Source organism: Mastomys coucha, unplaced genomic scaffold (assembly GCF_008632895.1).
Source record: "Mastomys coucha isolate ucsf_1 unplaced genomic scaffold, UCSF_Mcou_1 pScaffold18, whole genome shotgun sequence".
In the NCBI taxonomy this organism is placed as follows: domain Eukaryota; kingdom Metazoa; phylum Chordata; class Mammalia; order Rodentia; family Muridae; genus Mastomys; species Mastomys coucha.
The window spans coordinates 98079652-98100262 of NW_022196900.1; the positions used below are offsets into that span (position 1 = coordinate 98079652).

At 45.8% G+C, this 20611-nt stretch overlaps 1 protein-coding gene across 2 annotated transcripts in view; it reads right to left on the bottom strand.

Moving 5' to 3' along the window:
* Window positions 1-20611, bottom strand: part of Spen (spen family transcriptional repressor) — a 77849-nt gene that overhangs the window by 35367 nt on the left and 21871 nt on the right. For both annotated transcript variants that reach the window (XM_031379335.1, XM_031379334.1), the window contains exon 3: window positions 18919-19395. In XM_031379335.1, coding sequence (XP_031235195.1) covers window positions 18919-19395 — 477 coding nt within the window. The remainder of the gene's footprint in view (window positions 1-18918; window positions 19396-20611) is intronic.

Here is a 20611-nt window from a genome sequence, read left to right on the forward strand (position 1 = left end):
CAAGGACACAGAAGCCGCGCTGGAACCTGGCTGCCCCTTCCGCTGAAGTCTGTACAAGGACACAGAAGGAGGGAGCTTTTGCTCTTTGCCCTCTTGCTCTTGCCTTGGTAGCAAGTTCGCTCTTTCACTGGCACTACAGCCTACCTATTTCTTCAGGATTCTAGAGTCATTAGAAGACCAGCGAAGGCATCCAGCCTTGTGGACTGACAAACTACTGGATTCTTGGGACTTTTTGTTCTCAAGTAGCCATTATTGAACTAGCTGGACCACAGCCTATAAATCATTCTAATAAATTCCCTTTCTCTATATACATTCACTCTGTGAACCCTCTAACTGTAGAGAACCCTGAGTAATACAGCTCCTGAATGAGATATTTTCAATTTGCCTTTTAAAATGACAAACTCAAACAATCAGGGGAGCAGTCCCAAAATCCGAGGACTTGAACTAATGAAAACTCAAAAAGCCCCTCAAGAGCACTGGCCATGCCCAGATGGAAACCAAGGCATCGGGAGGATGGGCGGATGCAGTGATGGAGGCTGAGTACTGCTGGCTCAGGAGACTGCGGAGGGATGTGGAGGACAAGAGGATCTGGAAGTGTAAACTATGGAACTAAACCCTGTCTCCAGAACCAAACAAAGGACAGCAAAACCCACACGACGGATTACTTCCCTTCCACTAGACTATACTAGCCTTAAACTTGCAGCAATTCTCCAGCCTCAACCATGAGCTATACAAGTGTATACCTAACACTGAGAAGGCTGAGACAGGACGGTGGAGAGTTTAGGCTAGCTTGGGCTACAGTGTTCTATGTCTCCAATATAAAGAATCTGGAGCCTTTTGTGCGGGTGTTGAACAGCACAGCCACTGGGAGAAGTGTATAGAGGGTCCCCCAAACTCAACAATGTATAACCCAACATTTCCACTGTGCCCATACACCAGAAAACCTGGCAAAGAGACTCATGGGCATCTGTATACCCACACACAGCATGATCTGCAGTCAAATGGTAGGCGCTTAAAACTAAGTGTGAGACAGCTGAATGGATACACAAAATGGAGTGTGCTGTGGGCACACACAATACTACTGCTATTGTCCAGTCTTGAGGAGGGAATAAACTCAGCATGACACAATCTATGATATGAAGAACACAGGAGACTCTGCTGAGCGAAAGAGTCTGACACAAGAGCACACTTATGGTTCCAAACTAGACACGGGGAGTAGTCAGTCATAGGCAGGGAACCAGTGTGTGCACACATTCACATGGACCCACATGTATGTGTGTGCACACATTCACATAGACCCAGGAGTCGGGAGTAGCATGGTGTGGCTTTCTCAATTGCTCTGCACCTTATTTTTTGAGGCAGAAGTCTCTCAGAATCAGCTAGGAGCTGGCTGCTGCTGCCAGAGTGGATGGCCAGCAAGCCGTAGGGATCCTGCCTGCACATACACCTTAGCCAGCCTTTTCCATGGGTGCTGGGAATCCCAACTGAGATCCACATGCTTACGTGGCAAGCTTACTGACCGAGTCACCTCCCAGCCCAGAAACTGTCTTTAGTGGGTACTACCTTTAAATTTCAGTTTAGAGGGCTGGAGAGGCAGCTCAGCAGTTAAGAACACTTGTTCTTGAAGAGGACCTGGGTTCAATTCCTGGTATCCACATAAGGGCTCTCTTCTGACTTCCCTGAGTATCAGGCACATACGGTGAGCAAGCACAAGGAGGCAAAATACCCATATACATAAAATAAAATGAACAAATCTAAATATTGGTTTAAGTATTTCAGTCTGGAAAGGTGGGAAGGTCCTGGTGACAACACAGGTCAGCTGTTGTGGAGAACTTCCTGCCACAGAACCTGCACTTCAAATGTCTGAAATGGAGAGCACTCTTGTTCACCCTCCCTCGGCAGGAGGCATCCTGCACTGTAATAATAAGAGTTCCCTTTGTTTCTTACAAAGGTAAGCAGCTCCTGCTGCTTTTTAGTCAATCTCTAGGGGTCTCACACACCTCTTCCAAGTTTCTTTAGCACAGCCATTGCCTTGAGTCAGCTGTGACTCAGCAAAGTTAGAGCAGAGCAGCAAGGTGGCCGGAGGGATGGAGATGACATCCCAGAGCCCCACTCTTCATTCAAGACCTTACTGAGAAAAACCAGATATAATGGCCATCCAAAACACAATGGGGAGGAAGTTAGAGGAAACTCACAGACAGGCAAAGCTGTATTATCAGACCAAACCAAATGGCAACATGAAATAACTCCTGCTCACAGGCTAACAATCTACCCTAGAGTGAAGGGTTTATGCTTTAGTAGGTGCTGGGACAGACCCCAGGGCCTCCCACACACTGGGCGGATACTGGACCCTGAACTGCATCCCCAGCCCAAAGATTCTGAGTGTCTGATTTTAGCAGAAAGTGCTGTTTAAAAGTGTGCATTTAGCTCTCACAAAAGGGTAACCATGACTTCATTCTTCAGAACAACACAGCGACAGCTGCAGCTGTTTTTTTAAAGCTTATGATTATCTTTGGAAGTTATGTAAAATATAGAAATAGTTCATCACAGAGAGCTGGGTAATAAGCAGAGACTAAGACCTAAAGCTGAGCACACTGCGGCTCAGCATTAAGAACAGTCACCGACCACAGTGCAGCTCAGCACTAACAGTCACTGAGCACAGTGCTGCTCAGCACTAACAGTCACCAAGCACACTGCGGCTCAGCACTAACAGTCACCGAGCACAGTGCAGCTCAGCACTAAGAACAGTCACCAAGCACAGTGCTGCTCAGCACTAAGAACAGTCACCGAGCACAGTGCTGCTCAGCATTAAGAACAGTCACCAAGCACAGTGCTGCTCGGCACTAAGAACAGTCACCGAGCACAGTGCAGCTCAGCACTAAGAACAGTCACTGAGCACAGTGCGGCTCAGCACTAACAGTCACTGAGCACAGTGCCGCTCAGCACTAACAGTCACCCAGCACAGTACTGCTCAGCACTAAGAACAGTCACCGAGCACAGTGCGGCTCAGCACTAACAGTCACTGAACACAGTGCCGCTCAGCACTAACAAGTCACGCAGCACAGTACTGCTCAGCACTAACAGTCACAGTCACTGAGCACAGTGCGGCTCAGCACTAACAGTCACTGAGCACAGTGCCGCTCAGCACTAACAGTCACCCAGCACAGTACTGCTCAGCACTAAGAACAGTCACCGAGCACAGTGCGGCTCAGCACTAACAGTCACTGAGCACAGTACTGCTCAGCACTAACAGTCACAGTCACTGAGCACAGTGCCGCTCAGCACTAAGAACAGTCACTACCCAGGGCTTAGCAGCTAGCAACACGAGACAATATAAAATGAAGGGCAATGCCCCTTCTGAGTCCTCAAGCATCTGCACTGTGCTCAGCACTGCTGCACTCGAGGGGACATGATAGCACCAAGCCATTGCCCACCCTCCCACAGGCACCATTTTGAGCCACAATCCTATTAGACTGCCCAGGCTGGCCATGAATTTCCTACATACATAGGTAGAACACTGGACCTTCTGTTTTAGCCTCCCCATCAGGTCTGGCTGAAATAAAATCAAAGAAAGGAAGCAGGGGGGCTGGAGGAATCAGGCATAGGGGGAGGGGCCGGAGGAATTAGGCATGGGGAGGGGCTGGAGGAATCAGGCATGGGGAGGGGCTGGAGGAATCAGGCACACAACACAGGTATCTTCATAACTGGGCACAGCTGTAACATTCCAACACCGAGGAGGTTGAGGCAAAAAGATTACAAGCTTGAGACCAGACTGTCCCAACAGAACAACAGTGATAAAGCGTTGTTCAGCCTTACAGAACAAGGTGAGTGGGTCTTGAGAGCATGCTAAGTGAAAGGGGCTGAATGAAAGGTACAAATAGGGCGGTGGTGGTGCACGGTGTTAACACCAGCACTCAGGAGGAGGCAGAGGCAGGCAGATTTCAGAGTTCAAGGCCAGCCTGGTCTACAGAGTGAGTTCCAGGACAGCCAGGGCCACACAGAGAAACCCTGTCTCAGAAAACAAGTGGGGCTGGAGGGACGGCTCAGCGGTTAAGAGCGCTGTCTCACTCTTGGAAAACAAACAACCTTGATCCTGGAGTATTTTCAGTTTAAATTCCAAAGTAGACAAGCAGACGGGCAATGGTGGCACATGCCTTTAATCCCAGCACTTGGGAGGCAGAGGCAGGAGGATTTCTGAGTTCGAGGCCAGCCTGGTCTACAGAGTGAGTTCCAGGACAGCCAGGACTGCACAGAGAAACCGTCTTGAAAAACCGAAAAACAAAACAAACAAACAAAAAACCCAAAAAACAAAAAACAAACAACAAACAAACAAACAAACAAAAAAACCAAAGAAGACAAGCAAAAGCAGTTGCAAATCCTCTTGAGATTCAGAAAGCAGGTTAGAGGCACAGAGTATGCCCCTGCCCGGCCTGCACGAGGCCATGCGTTCTTCAGAAAAGCTCCTTCTCTGGCAACCCTCAAAGCAAAAGACCCCAATACAGCCCACTCTGGTGAAACACACCTAGACTCCAAGCCCTCAGAAAGCAGAGGCAAGAAGGTTTGAGGGCAGCCTGAGCTACACCAAAATAAAGTTATGCAAGCATCAAGCACAAGTACTCTCTCCACAGTCAAAGCGAGTCTGCCTGAAGAACAAGAGCATCCTCCCAGCAGCAGCATTCAGAACATCCAAAGGATGCAGGCCGCCAGGGCATCGGACGGTGCACAGTAAAGAAACTCCCCCAGGACTGCTCTCAGTTACGGCTACAGTTTTATACGGTAGATGTGAAGGAGAGAACAGCCAGGGGCATCTACGAGTGCAGAGCGGACGGAGTGAGAAAAAGTAGACTGAACATGCCATCTGTGAGAAAGGGGAGACTAGCAGGGGATGGAGACTGGAGAGAGTGAAGTGAGAGCAGCAGTAGCTGCTAAGAATAGCTGGATGGAGAGCTGGGAGGGCTCAGAGGCAGGGGGCTGCCAAGGCGGGATCTTTGAAATGTATAGAAGTACTTGTAAGTAGGGACTGGGGGAGCCTGGCAGCCAACATGAACCTTGCTATGCTAATAGGCCATACAGGTCCATGTTAATTGGAGAGCCCGTCCCTTCTGCCAGAGGTAAGAAGAATGACTCCTTGTGGTAGGTGAGCAGCAGCTCCACAGTCTCCCGAGCGAATGCTCACTTTTATCTAACCACCAGAAATCTTGTAGTCCAGGTCAGCCTGGACCTTCATTTCTGGACATTTGGGCTGCTTTTGGAGTTTGGAGAATGGGAGTTTCCTTTGGATTTGACAGTCAGGAGACAGATAAGAAAATCTCAGTGGTGACGCAAGCCTTTAATCCTAGCACTTGGGAGGCAGAGGCAGGTGGATTTCTGAGTTCAAGACCAGCCTGGTCTACAGAGTGAGTTCCAGGACAGCCAGGGCTACACAGAGAAACCCTGTCTCAAAAAGAAAAAAAAGAGAAAAAGAAAAAAGAAAAAAGGAAAAAAGAAAAGAAAAAAAAAAAAAGAAAATCTTAATGCCACTGATGTCAACAGTGGGTTTGCTCCTTCTCTTGACTGTGTAGTATATAAAATCAACTAAAATTTGCTTAGAAAAGCCTGAGCGGGGGCTGCAGAGATGGCTCAGTGGTTAAGAGCACCCACTGCTCTTCCCAAGGTCCTAGTTCAGACCCCAGCAACCAAATGGTGGCTCACAACCATCCCTAATGAAATCAGACTCCCTCTTCTGGTGTGTCTGAAAACAGCTACAGTGCACTTAGATATAATAATAAATAAATCTTAAAAAAAAAAAAAGGCCTGAACCAAGGAGGGTTTTTGTTTTGGGGGTTTGCTTATTTATGGCTTCAGAGGGTGAGTCCAAGAACATGGTGGGAAGCATGGCAGCAGACAAGCATGCATGGCACTGCAGCAGTAGCTGAGAGCTTACATCCTCATCTGGGTTCTTGAAACCTCAAAGCCCAAGCCATGCCTCCTAATCCTTCCCAAACAGTCCCACCAACTCGGGACTAAGCATTCAAGCACATGAGCCTATGTGAGACTGTCCTCATTTAAACCCACTAAGTACTATGTATGAATTCCTGGCTGGCCTCAAACTCATAGAAATCCACCTGCCTCTGCCTCTTTGGTGCTTTTTACCATGACTCACATTTAAAAAAAAAAAAAAACTCAGGCTCTCCTTCTGCAGCTTGAATGAGATCCTTAGGCCCTTGAGTACAACAATTCCAGTTATCAGCCACTATACCCAGCAAAATGTAGGATATTTAACTTCAAATAAAATCTCAACTGGGTACACCTGAGGCAGCCTGTATCAATGCCTAAGTTAATATACTTTGAGGTTTTGTTCTTTCCAAGTTTAACTTTAGAGCTAGCTCTCCATCCTATCCAGAACGAGAGAGAAGCCTGCTAGTGCCTACTTCTAAACAGGTCTGAAAGGCACAGCTGCAGCAGCAGGCAGCTCAGCTCTACAATGTCTTGGGGACACTGGCTTGCTACTGAGAAACCCAGCCTAAAGCTGCTCCCTTTAAATGCAAGCATTTCTTTAGAATTTTTACCAAAGACACAAAGCTATAGTGCACAATGGCTGTGGCACTGTGACAAAGCACATTCAAAAGCAGCTGTCCCTGCTGAGAATCAGGAAGACCCACAGGATGCCTGGGGTTTGATGTAGGAAGTCCACTGCAGTCACAGACACTGCAGCAAGAACCTCTGCTGAAGAGGTTAGTCATCACTTTAAAAACCTTCACATTAGCCCTCTTTTGTTTAATTAATAAGTTTAGCCAGGTGTGGTAGCCCAGAGTGAGGCAAGAACCTGGAGAGGTGCTGAGTGGTTAGCAGCCCTACCTACCTTGAGGACCACAGTTCAGACTCCAGGACTGATGTAAGCCCCTAACTCCTGTTCTAGGAGCCTCCAAGCAGACATAAATACACGGACGCACACGCATGCACCCACAAATTCAGGCAGGTTTAAGATATACAGCAAGATTCTGTCGGGGGCGGGGGGCACCTACACTGATTGGTAGTAGAACCCTGCTCGGCAGGTATTAAATCTTAGCTCCCAACCCCATTATTAAAAAGAGAAAAGCTAGGGCAAGTGAGAGGGCTCAGAGGGAAAGAGCACAGACTGCTTTTCAAGAGGACCCAGGTTCAATCCCCAGCACAGCAGCTCTCAAGTGTCTGTGACTCCAAGATCTGACACCCTCATACACGGACATACATGCAAGCAAAACATTAATGCACAGAAAATAAAAATAAATTATTTTGTCGGGCAGTGGTGGCGCACATCTTTAATCCCAGCACTTGGGAGGCAGAGGCAGGTGGATCTCTGAATTTGAGGCCAGCCTGGTCTACAGAGTGAGTGCCAGGACAGTCTGGGCTACACAGAGAAACCTTGTCTCGAAAAAACCAAAAAAATAAAAAAGATTAAAAAAAATAAAAATAAATAAATAAATAATTTTCAAAAAGAAAGAAAAAAGTGGCAAGGAATTACTAAATAAAAAGTTGAGAACCAGGTTTCTCACACCTATAGCCTAACACTCAGGAATAGGGTTGAGAATAAGAATTTCTAGACCATCCTCCAGAGAGTGGAAGTCAGCCTGGGCTACTTGAGAAACTTGTGTCAAAATAAAACAAAGGGGACATGGCAGCACCTTTAATCCCAGCACCTAGAGGCAGAGGAAGGTGGAGCTGAGTTGGAAGGCCAGCCTGGTCTACAGAGTAAATTCCAAAACAACCGGGGCTACATAGTAAGACCCCACTTCGAAAACAAACAAACAAACATTACAAAATTAAGATCCACACTCTATCAACGCACAGATTTACCCTAACTTGTTTTAATTACTTTCAATCTAACCAAAATCAACCCTGGCACAGTCCAAGGGAAAAAAGAATGGAAAGCCTGACAAGGCTAAAAGCAGTTCCAAGTCGCTCTGTCACCAGCTCTGCAGAGAAGGCTTTGATCCAGCAAGGCAGAGACACAAGGACAGCATATGACAGCAGAGGTGGGGAACAAGAGGACTGTAGGACGGTGGCAGGCCAGCGGCCCCGCCCCCCACGCCACACCCACACCACCAGGCTGGCCAGTCCCAGCAGCAGTTTCTGCCCACTGAGCCCAGCAAGGCCACAAACAAGGCAAAGGCTGGCAAAACAAGGAAGCTTTCAGGAGATGGCAAACAGCCAACTCAAACCGGCTAATTCCAGTTCAGGCTGGTTCAAGATGCAAACACAACAGTTCCTAGCTTCTCAAAACTCAGCCACGGACTCCAGGTTCTTCTCTCCAGTGGCAGGGCTAAGGAGAGCCAGCTCAGCATCTAAGCCCCAACTGAAGACCTATTCTTCTGGCCCTAAACCCACCAGAAGACAGACAGACAGACAGACAGACAGACACACACACACACACACACACACACACACACACACAGAGAGAGAGACAAAAAGACAGACAGACTTCTTTTAAGTATTACTAAAATTCCAGACTTGACATCGTTTCTGGGCAAGCAGCTAGGAAATAAATGCACCTGCTCCTGGATCCCCACAGTCGGAACTGGGCTCCCACCTTTCCTTACACACTTAGCCCATACCTCTCTCAGCCCAGCCATGCCCACAACCTTAAGACACAAGGTTGTGTGGCCAAAACAGAACATCTGCAAAGTAAGACTATGCAATGAGCCCTGCAGGTTGCCAAAGAAGGGAAGGGGTTCATCCCTCCACACAACACTACCTCACAATGCACCTTTCAACAGCCCTACACTGCAGGAAGCAAAGTATGCACAAACACTCTGGGGGTGGGGGTGGGAGGTGAGGCCTTGCTGTCCCCCAGGTCCGGCCACTGACTACCAGTTCTGAAGATAACTTCCAGGAAAATCTGATACCATACTTCAAGGAAGCAGAATAACTGGTGGATAATACCATTAACTGACCTTTGCTGAACTCTATCATGAACAGTAGGAAATGACAAGCTAGAAACTTCACCTAATAGCTAGAAAGGCCCACAGTCAAGATTATAGTTTTTGCTCACCACCTTTTCTTTCTTTGAGACTATTTTCTGAAGCCTTGGAGAGACTAAATAATACATGTAAGGAAAGCAGCGCTTCCTGAGCTTATGTAAGAATGCAAATATCTGCTTTTTAGGTGAAAGCATGGGCCAGAGACAAATTAAGAGCTATCCCTCGCCGGGCAGTGGTGGCACACACCTTTAATCCCAGCACTTGGGAGGCAGAGGCAGGCGGATTTCTGAGTTCAAGGCCAGCCTGGTCTACAGAGTGAGCTCCAGGACAGCCAGGGCTATACAGAGAAACCCTGTCTCGGGAAAAAAAAAAAAAAAAAGAAGAGCTATCCCTCTTAAGAGTGCATACTGGCTAGAGGGGTGGAGCTTAGTGGAGAGCAGGCCAGAGGCCTGGGTGTCATACCCCATAGCCCCTCCTCAAAACAAAACAACCCTCTATCTTTAACTTTGACATTGGCTGCTTTAAGTAAAAAGAATTCTCTAAACCTTTACTTGAAATCTTCCTCAGTGCCCTAAAATATACATATTTCATTTGTTAGTCCAAAAACAGCAATATAAACCTAATTGCTGACTATCACAAGTTCACGAGTGTACTTCTTTTTGCAACTGACAAGACTATAGCAACTTTCTCCATAACACTCAAATGGAAAAAAATAACATTTCAATTTAAGCAATTTGTTTTAATCTGATTTATTTATTATTTAGGATACAGGGTCTCACTATGTAGAATAGGTGAGCCTGCCTCTGCCTCCAGTGTGCTGGGACTAAAAGTGTATACCACCACACTCAGCAAGAAACTCTTACTTGGGGCTGAAGAGATGGCTCAGTAGTTAAGAGCACTGCCTGCTCTTCCAAAGGACCTGAGTTCAAATCCCAGCAACCACATGGTGGCTCACAAACATCTGTAATGGGATCTGACCACTCTCTTCTGGTGTACTCATATAAATAAAATAAATAAATCTTTTTACACTCATATACACTATAATGGCTATCTATGAAAATGTCATAACAAAAGCATTACCCTAACTTTAAAAAGATCTTACCAAGCCCGCCATGATGGCACACACCTATATTCTCACACACAGGAATAGGGGCACTGCAAGAGCCTCTCCAAAAACACAAACAAGGCTTGGAGAGACGTTGGAATTGAGGAGTCTAGTTTCCATCCCTAGAAGCAGACATCCCTATGGATGATGTATCTGTAATCCATAAGAGCGTTGTCACTTAAGGCCAACTAGCCTGGCAGGAGAGGTGGGTAACAAGAGACCCTGCCTCAAAAGATGGAAGGAAGGAAGGGCGGACACATCCACTGCGGCAGGCGTGTACTGGACACACACAAAGCACATTCATTCTCCTAATTAACCCTAGAAAAGCACACTTACAGCAGCAAAGCAAGGATGATGGTCTGATGACAGTCACCAACCCCAGGGTTCCCTCATACATTCTTTCAAATCCTACAAGTGACAGCAAATTTGGAAGTGTTTCTATTTGAGCTGGAGAGAAAGTCTTCTTTCACAACTTAAATCAGTGAACTTCAAGAGTCTGTAGAGTTAAAACTTCTTCTACTGGGGCTGGAGAGACGTTCAGACTGCTCTTCCAAAGGTCCTGACTTCAAATCCCAGCAACCACATGGTGGCTCATAATCATCTGTAATGGGATCTGACGCCCTCTACTGGGTGTCTGTAGACAGCTACCATGTACTCATATAAATGAAATACATAAATAAATTTAAAACAAAAAACAACTTCTTCTACAAAGCTACTTGTGATCTGTACAGAACATGCAGACAGTCACAAAACTGTGTGGAGACTTCGTCCTCACAGGAAAATAAAAGATGATACATCAGGGTCATTTCTGTCATTTCTGTTTTGTTTTGTTTTTTGAGACGGGCTTTCTCTGTGATATCCTGGAACTTGCTCTGTAGACCAGGCTGGTCTTAAACTCAGATCCACTGCCTCTGTGTCCCAAATGCTGGGATTAAAATCATGTGTCACCACGACTGGCTTCAGTTGTTATTTTTCGAGACAGGGTTTCTCTGTGTAGCCCTGGCTGTCCTGGAACTCACTCTGTAGACCAGGCTGGCCTCAAACTCAGAAATCCGCCTGCTTCTGCAATCCCAAGTGCTGGGATTAAAGGCGTGTGCCACCACTGCCTGGCCAGTTTTTTTTTAAGACAGTATCTCACTATATAGGCCAGGATGGCCTTGTACTTAAGTTGCCTTAGCTTCCAAAGTACTAGGATTACATCATGCTGACATGTTTTAAATTAAAAGTATCTTTTTCATCACTTTTTTATGCCTAGTGTCAAAACATTCAGGGGCCATAAGTGTATCTCAGTAGTAAAGCTGGGTCCCCAACAGTGGGGATGGATGGGGTGGGGGAATCTAAAATTTAACCAATATTTTAAATATTTTTTTAAGCTTTTTACCCAAAATTCAGATAAGATAAAATTTCAAACTGTCCAGCATTAGGGGAGCTCAGTGGTATCATAGACAACTTTATTTTTCATTTCAGACAGGGTTTTGTGTATCCTTAAGCTGACCCAAGTGTGGCATGTAAACAGATGACCTTGAATACCTATCTGATTAGCCCAACAAGTCCTGGTATTACATCATTCAAGATCATGCCCATTCACAGACAACTTTTAATATAATTTGCTATTTAATATAATTTAATATAATATAATTTGCTATCAACATTTTTATTTAAAATAAATATAACTATAAATATCTTTGGGGGGGGGGAACTTTAAAAAATTTTCCAGGACAGCAAAAAAGTGGTTAAAAGAAAGTTGGCTCTGAACCCAACAAGCTCAATGGGAGGAAAGACACAATCCACACCCTGGCCATGTCCTCCCAACTCCACACAAACTGTGCTATACAAACACCACTCCCACAGACACACAAACAAGTGGTTTTTCAAAGTTCACAGCCACCTGTAACTCCAGCTCCATGTAACCTAGGGTTCTCTCTGGTGTCCTGGGGCTACACATACACATGTGCTCACACATACAAGCTCATAAAGTTAATCTTTTAAAATTTACATTTTTAGACAGGTGTGGCACACACCTTGAATCCCAGCACTCAAAAGGGACAGATAGATCTTTCTGTGTTTGAGACCAGCCTGGCCTATACAGTGAAACTCTGTATCCATTTAAAAACAACCAAGACTCTTTTTTTCATGTTCTTTTCAAGAAAAAGTTTCTTGAAAAGACAAAAAAAAAAAAGTAGATTGCCCTTCTGTCAAGCAATGTATCAAGGAAAGCGGCACCAGTGCCAGACCCAGTGCTTTATACATGTCTGACAAACACTTTACTAAGGATCCAGCCTAGACTTAAGATCCTGGTGGCTCAGGTGCCCCAGAGGCTTGATTTGCTGGTCTGTGCCTCTAGGACCACACGAAGCAAATGAAGCAGCCAGGCTGTCTAGTAAAGACTCGGGTGTGCATCTGTGAAGAAGCACCCAACCCCGTCAGGCGGTGATTGTAGCACCCAGTTCATTTTGAGAATTTCAACTATCAAGTCACTACTAAATGTTCTGGTTTCAAACATTCAAGAAACTTAATGCATTTTAAATTAATCTGCTGGAAGTCATGAAGCAAGGCTGGTCTCAAAGTGATGCCGCCCACTCCTCCTGCTTCATTCACCCCCATGAAGTAGCTCTGGCCAGTAAGACTCATGCCAAGTCACAGGCACATAAACAGACAGATAGACAGACAGACAGACAGACAGACAGACAATGTGTTCTGGCCAGGCAGTGGTGCTGCAGCCCTTTAATTCCAGCATGTGGAAAGTCAGAGGAAGGTAGATCTCAGCGTTTGAGGCCACCCTGGTCTTCCAAGAGTTCCAGCACAGCCAGAGCTACACAGAAAAACCTTAAAAACTATGAATGAATGAATGAATGAATGAATGAATGAATGTCAGTGTTCTGCTGAGGCTTCAGAGTGGCTCAGTGGGTAAAGGCACTGCTGCACAAGCCTGGCCACTGGAGTTCAATCTTGGCACCCACATAAAGAGGGAAGAGAACCAACTCAATGGTGTTCTCTGACCTCAACAAGCACATCAGACTTGCACAGCCTCCACACACACTCTTGAGAGTGCACGCACACACACACACACCAAATTTAAAACCGTAAGTGTTCTGCTAAAGGAAAAGCAGTGGGCGGTGGTGGTACACACCTTTAATCCCAGCACTTAGGAGGCAGAGGCAGGCAGATTTCTGAGTTGGAGGCCAGCCTGGTCTACAGAGTAAGTTCCCGGAAGCCAGAGCTACACAGAAGAACCCTGTCTCGAAAAACCAAAAAAAAAAAAAAAAAAAAAAAAGATAGGAAAAGCAGCATGTTGGGTGGCAGCTACAACAAAGGCATCTCCAGCAGCACAGGGCAGCTCGGGCTTTATACAAGGGGCCTTGCCTGCTTCTTTCTCACCAGCTAACTGCTATGAAAAGCTGTGAGCAAAGCTCTTTCAGGAAGGCTGCACAACCACTAATCCTGGGCGGGCTCACTCCTGGTGGGCTGCTACAAGTCTTGCCAACAAAGTCTTGCCACCCGAAATCACGGTGGGTCAAAGATTGGTCTCCCAGTCAGCCAAACTGACAGGAGAGAAACTCTTCATTGTATGGACAACTTATACTGCACAATACACAAAACAATGGTAATTTCAAACAACTTTAAATAGCTTTTGTGCCTATTACATTTTAAAATTATCTAAAGGGGAGAGGGGAGGGAGGTTGTTTTAGAGCTTCTGTCCGTGGTTTTGGTTTTTGCATTTTTTGGAAGGTGTGTTTGAAACAGGGTCTCACTCTGTACCTTGCTGGCGTGGAACTCACTCTGCAAATCAAGCTGGCCTTGAACTCACACAGATCTGCCTGCTTCTACCTCCCCGGCGCTTGGATTAAATGGACCCATGTCTTCAGTTTGTTTTACCAACAGGTCATGCATCCCAAACTGACCTCAAAATTCACTGTGTAGCTGAGGATGCCCTTGTATGTCTGACCCTCCCGTTTAAATGATAAATGTATACACCACACCTGATTTAAAAGTGCTATTTCTTCTCAAAAAGAAATTAAGCTGTATAAATTTGTTAACATTTCAAAATATTACTCTTTTCATGTTCTTTAATTAGAGAGGAAAAGAAACATCTGCTACAAGAACACAGGCTAATAAAGGAAAAACTGGATTAATTTCCATGAGATAGATGACTGCTAGTGTTTCAACCAAAGAAATGGTGAACTAAGAGACCCTTCTTGTCCTGAGTTCAATTCCCAGCAACCACATGGTGGCTCACAACCATCCATAATGAGATCTGACTCCCTCTTCTGGAGTGTCTGAAGGCAGCTACAGTGTACTTACATATAATAAATAAATAAACCGGGTGGTGGCGCACACCTTTAATCCCAGCACTTGGGAGGCAGAGGCATGCGGATTTCTGAGTTCGAGGCCAGCCTGGTCTACAGAGTGAGTTCCAGGACAGCCAGGGCTACACAGAGAAACCTGTCTCAGGAAAAAGAAAAAAAAAAAAAAAAAAAAAAAAAAAAAAAAAAAAAAAAGAGACCCTTCTTAGTACTATAGGACCTAATGTCATTTGTGACCACATGACCAAAGGTCCCACCCATCTACCTCCACTGGTCTGCTTCCTCCTTCCTGTTAACTTAGGACCCCTTCTACGTTTTCCAGCTGATTCTAAGACGTGGGGAGCCCTGGCAGTGCCATCGCTGGCTCAGTCTCTTACATGAGTCTTCACCCTGGCTCTCAGCACACTGTTGCCCACCCATCCCCAGGAAGGCACTGTCTGGCACAGCCAGGTTTCCTTCCCCAAGGACCTAACTAAACACTGTAATCCTGCTTTGAGCTTGCAGGCACCTGCCTTCCCATGGTTTTGATGGGGCTGGTTTGGTTGGCTGACTGGTTGGTTTTTCTGCAGAGCAGGGTGGTAAAGTTTGTGGGCTTGGGGGTCTTTTGTTTGTTTGTTGTTGCTGTGTGTTGCAGAACAAAACTTTATGCACACTAGGCAAGCACTCTATCACGTGAGCAAGCCCAGGCCATTGCTTTCCCAAAGTACACATCTCCCCAGCTATTTCTCTTCTAAATCCTTATGCTTATCTCTGCATAAAGAGCAAAACCCTAGGGGCTGGAGAGATGGCTCATGACTAACAGCACTTGCTGCAGTTGCAGAGAGCCTGACTTCAGTTCTGAACCCCCACGCAGTGACTTACACTCTCCATAACTCTAGTTCGGGCACACACAACACTGTCTTCTGTGGAAACAAGCTGACAAAATGCTAACACACGACATGGTGGTTCACAACCACAGCAATGGGATCTGATGCCCTCTTCTGGTGTGTCTGAGGACAGTGGCAGTGTACTCACATACATACAATAAATAAAATCTGCTGGGTGGTGGTGGCGCACGCCTTTAATCCCAGCACTTGGGAGGCAGAGGCAGGCGGATTTCTGAGTTGGAGGCCAGCCTGGTCTACAAAGTGAGCTCCAGGACAGCCAGGGCTATATAGAGAAACCCTGTCTCGAAAAAAACAAAAATAAATAAATAAATAAATAAAATCTTAAAAAAAAAACCCAAACCTTAAAAAAATCAAATTTTAAAGAATTAAATCCTAAACTATTACCATGTTTAACCATGTTTAAAATATCTGCTGGTCTTAGCCAGCACTCAGGGGACACAGGCTGGTGAATGAATTCGAGGCCTACACATAGTGAGGTTTCAGGTCAGTCAGTGCTCTGTAGGAAGACCTGTCACACACACAAATTATCCACTGGTCTCAAAACATTCAGATCATTGCTCTGCCCACAAAAGTCCTAAATTAAAATGCCTTCTCTTTACCTTCTACATATTCTTCACAGCCTGACCAACACCCTCTCTTAGGTCTCAAGGTTCTCCCATCATTCTGCACATAAGATACCAAGCACTTATCACAACGCAGCTGTCACACTGCTAATAACAGAAAGAAATCAATAAGCTAATTTTGGGGGTTTGCTGGTTTGGTTGGTTGGTTGGTTTTGGTTTTTTGAGACAGGGTTTCTCTGTGTAGCCCTGGCTGTCCTGGAACTCATTCTGTAGACCAGGCTGGCCTCAAACTCAGAAATCCACCTGCCTCTGCCTTCCAACTGCTGGGATTAAAAGACGTGGCCACCACTGCCCAGCAATAAGCTAATATGTTAAGCTCAGGCAATGAACTAGAAGCAAAACACATAAAGCTAAAATATAACAGGTCCAGAAAATACTGCTGCTGGGAAGGGAGTTGTGACCACAATCAATCCTATGTCTCCTCTACTTAAGGAAAAGAAATTGTGTGTGTACACACACACACATACATATAATGAATGCATGTATATATTTGTAAATACACATACATGCATTTCCTTATTAATACATATGAAAGGAAACCAAAAAGCCAAGCAATGTATTAGAATCTCTTCAAAGGGGTTAAACAAACAGGCTAAAGACCAGATTCAGCTGGCAGCCAGCTTGCCTTGCATGCAGAGAGCCCAGGCTCAACCTGAAGAACCACATAAGCCAGAGCATGGTGTCACACACTTGTAATGTCAACATCCCCAAGCCCATGGGTTGCTGTCCTCTGGTGCCTCCTTGTTTATGTGTGCCTTGCCAGTACAAATCAGAGCCATGCAAAGTACAAAGAGCACAGAAGTTCTCCATTTCAAACACACAAAACACTGTGTGAGCAAGGCAAATCAGCCCGCTCAGGTGCTCAGACGTGACCTTCTGATCCTCCAGCTCCTGTCCTCTCTGGCATCAGGACATCCTGGACAGGGTCACCTGCAGCTGTTACTTCATCCTGAGACTTAGTCCTTGGGTCCTTTCCAGGTACAGCCTGCCGTTCTTCACATTCAGACCGTCAGAACACAGACGTTCAGTCTGTGTGAGCAAAGACTAGCTCTGGGAGCATGTCAGGTCACGTGCACTTAAGCATCTCGGCCTTCGGGATAAAGCTGGCGGGGCCTGACCTCAAAGACTTCCCTGACACTAACATCAACATGCACACCACACACTCTCTCAGTCACACTCTAACCCTGGAATCCTGAGGGGTTCTTTTAATGGGCAGGTTCTAGAGAAATGATAAAGGAGAAAGTGAAACACAACAAGACTTTATAACCTGTTCATAGGATTCAAATGAACTTCATCCACTCTTCATCCAGCTAACACGCCAATCCGACCTCTCTGGTTTCCTAAAATCAAGTACCAGTTCACTAACATGGCAACTTCCAAATAGCTGGATCACAGCTAGATTAAGAAAATGAAACTAGGGACTGGTGAGATGGCTCAGCAGGTAAGAGCACTGACTGCTCTTCCGAAGGTCCTGAATTCGGATCCCAGCAACCGCATGGTGGCTCACAACCACACCTAATGAGAGCTGAGGCTCATGGCCGTCTGTACAGCTATAAATAAAATAAATCTTAAAAAAAAAAAAAGAAAGAAAGAAAAGAAAAGAAAATGAAGCTAGGGGCTGGAGAGATGGCTCAGTGATTAAGAGCACTGACTGCTCTTCCGAAGGTCCCGAGTTCAATTCCCATCAACTACATGGTAGCTCACAACCACCTGTAATGGGATCTGACGCCCTCTTCTGTATTGCAGGCATATATGCAAAAAGAGCACTCAGATAAATAAATGAATACTTAAAAAAAAAAAAGGCGAGGCTAAATGTTTCCATTTTACTATTTTGAATTAGGCAATTCAGGAAACCTAAGAGAGCTATTCAATGACATGGCCATTTGTTTCTCTTAAATATAAGCCCATAATATTGAAAGAAAATTCTAGACTTTTTAATCAAGTCAAAGAAGCTGTGTATTCTAGGTTTATAATACATACCACCCAAATTTAAACATAGGGCACCTTGTTTAACAGTCTGAATAACAACAGAGAAGAAACTCACAAAGCCGGCCAGCGGCCACGAAGCAAGTGGCAGCTGTCAACTAGGAAGGGGGTTATATTCTGTTGCTTACTGCAACATCATTTTACTAGTCACAATCAATAAGAGTATTATTTGTTTTCTGGGAACTTGGGGTGTGGCAGATTAGAACAGGGTATTACAGTGCAGGCAGGGTGGGGATTCTCTTGCTGTAGCCTCCGGTGTGGCAGGTATTACAGGCGTGTACCGCTGTACCTATTTCTATAGTAAAGTTCACATAAGCAGTGAGAAGGGGACTGGGGGGAGGAGGACGACGACAACTAGAAGTCACAAGGAAAACCAGTGTTACCTAAGGACTGCACCACCTACTGAACTCTACTTTCAAAACATCAAGTTTTGGAACAGTTAGCTTATAGCCTAGGCTCTAAGTCTCCTCTTTGTTAACTACCTTCAATTTATTATTGTTCTTTCCAACATAAAAAGTCCTCCGTATCCAAAGGAGCCCAACAAACTGTGTTTTTGCAGCCTTGAAGAACAATGCCGTAACTCTGGGTGAAAGAATACATTCATAAAGTTGGTAAAGCACATTGCGGTGTTAAGACATGCTTAAAGCTGATTTACTTACTGATCATAAACAAGGTATCCCACCAACACATTTAACCAATAGCTTTCAGAAACATTTGGCCCCGTGGAGAAGTTGACTCCGCATACTTTAAGTTAAAATAAAACTCCAGAAGAGATCCAGGCTCATGTCTCTGTCTCACCAGACTTTGATCCCTATTTCTCTTCCTTGCCAGCAACTTAATTTTAACAACGGCTCTGACAAATACCACTTAGACTCTGGTTAACTCCATATCTGCACGTTACCCATGAAACACAAAATCCAAGATTACTTTCTTTAAACGTGAAGTATTCTCGTCACTACCCCGACCACTGAGTGCTTGAGAACACGTAACTCACTCATCCGCCCCCGACCACTGAATGCTTGAGAACATGTGAATAACTCACTCATCTGAGCCGATGAGCGACCGAGAACCTACCTGTCAGTGCTGGTGCTGCTGCTGCTGCTGATGGAGTCACTACTGGAGGATCGACTCCTAGAGCCGCTGCCGCTGGGGGACCTGGTGGGTCTGGACGCTTGGCTAGACAGCCTCTGCGGGGACTGGTTTCTAGACTGGGATGAATGTGGCGAGCGACTCCTGCTGTGCTGGTAAGTGCGCTCTGGCCTTCTGCCTCGTACCTCCCGGGTAATGTCGTCCCTGTAGATATCCCTGTGTACCACACTGGGCAGTGTAAACTGCTCCCGAGCCCTAGGTTCATATCGGGGGTCATGAGCATCAAAGCGGTTTGGACTTCGACTCCGAGAAGTGTAATAGAGCCCATGTTGTAAAGTCCGCTCTCGAGGGTCTCTATAGTAATCCTGATCGTAATGTCTTGTCCGATCAAATGCTCCTGTCCCCCGTTCATGGTGTCCATAGGCACTATGTTCATAAGCACGCTCCCTGTTATCTGAAGCCCTGCGTTTAGGAGGGGAAAATATTTAATCAGAAAGGAGCACGCAAAACTGGATGCAAGTCATGCAAACATTCATGTCAGAGCTGCCTTGATGCCTCAGCCTTCTGGGCAGCACCAACCTTTAAGTGTAAGCACACACTCACATGCTAGGCATCTACTTGACTCCCAAACCTCACTAATGAGCACTGTTACCTTCTTTATATAATGGGCCTTCCTTGGTGGTAATCCCTTTATTGGGGGTTTTCCAACATGTATCAAAAGGTGTATGGGGTGTGTGTGTGTGTGTATGTGTGTGTGTGTGTGTGTTGTAACATCAACCTTTTTTCTGCTTTTGTTGTTTTTTTAAAGTCTCCTATAGCTTAAGCTAACCTCAAATTCCCTATATGCACAAGGATGACCTTAAACTCCTGACCTTAAGCATCAGGATCACAGGCAAGTGCCACAATGCCCATGCCAAATTTGCACCCTGATTTTAATGTGCGAGTTCTTGTTCTATTTGTTTAGCTGAGGTTTATCTTTAGACAGGGTCTCACTATGCAACCCTGACTGACACAGATCTATGTAAACAAGGCTGGCCTCAAACTCAAGAGATCTACCTGCTTCTGCCTCCAAGTATTGGGATTAAAAGAATACACCCACCAGGCCCAACTTAATGTGAAAGTTTTTTTTGTAATTTCATCTGAGTAAAACATACTATACTTTTAATTCTTTGCAGTTTACTTTGGGACACATCTGCACACTGCATTGAGAGGACGATGGAGCCTGTGACAGCCCGCGTATGCAGGGGAAGAATTACCAAACAATCAATCAGATGCAACGTTTGCTTACTCCTGCACTTTGCTTCCCTTGGAGACAGGACAGGACAGAGCTGTAACTTCCAGCCCCATCTGCTTCAGTCCCCTAGGAACTGGAACTATAGGGCAGGGGCCTCACTGTCAGGCCTCTGCTTCAGCCTCCTAGGAACTGGAGCTACAGGGCAGGAGCCACACTGTCAGGCATCTGCTTCAGTCCCCTAGGAACTGGAACTATAGGGCAGGGGCCTCACTGTCAGGCCTCTGCTTCAGTCTCCTAGGAACTGGAACTACAGGGCAGGAGCCGCACTGTCAGGCCTCTGCTTCAGCCTCCTAGGAACTGGAACTACAGGGCAGGAGCCACACTGTCAGGCCTCTGCTTCAGTCCCCTAGGAACTGGAGCTATAGGGCAGGGGCCACACTGTCA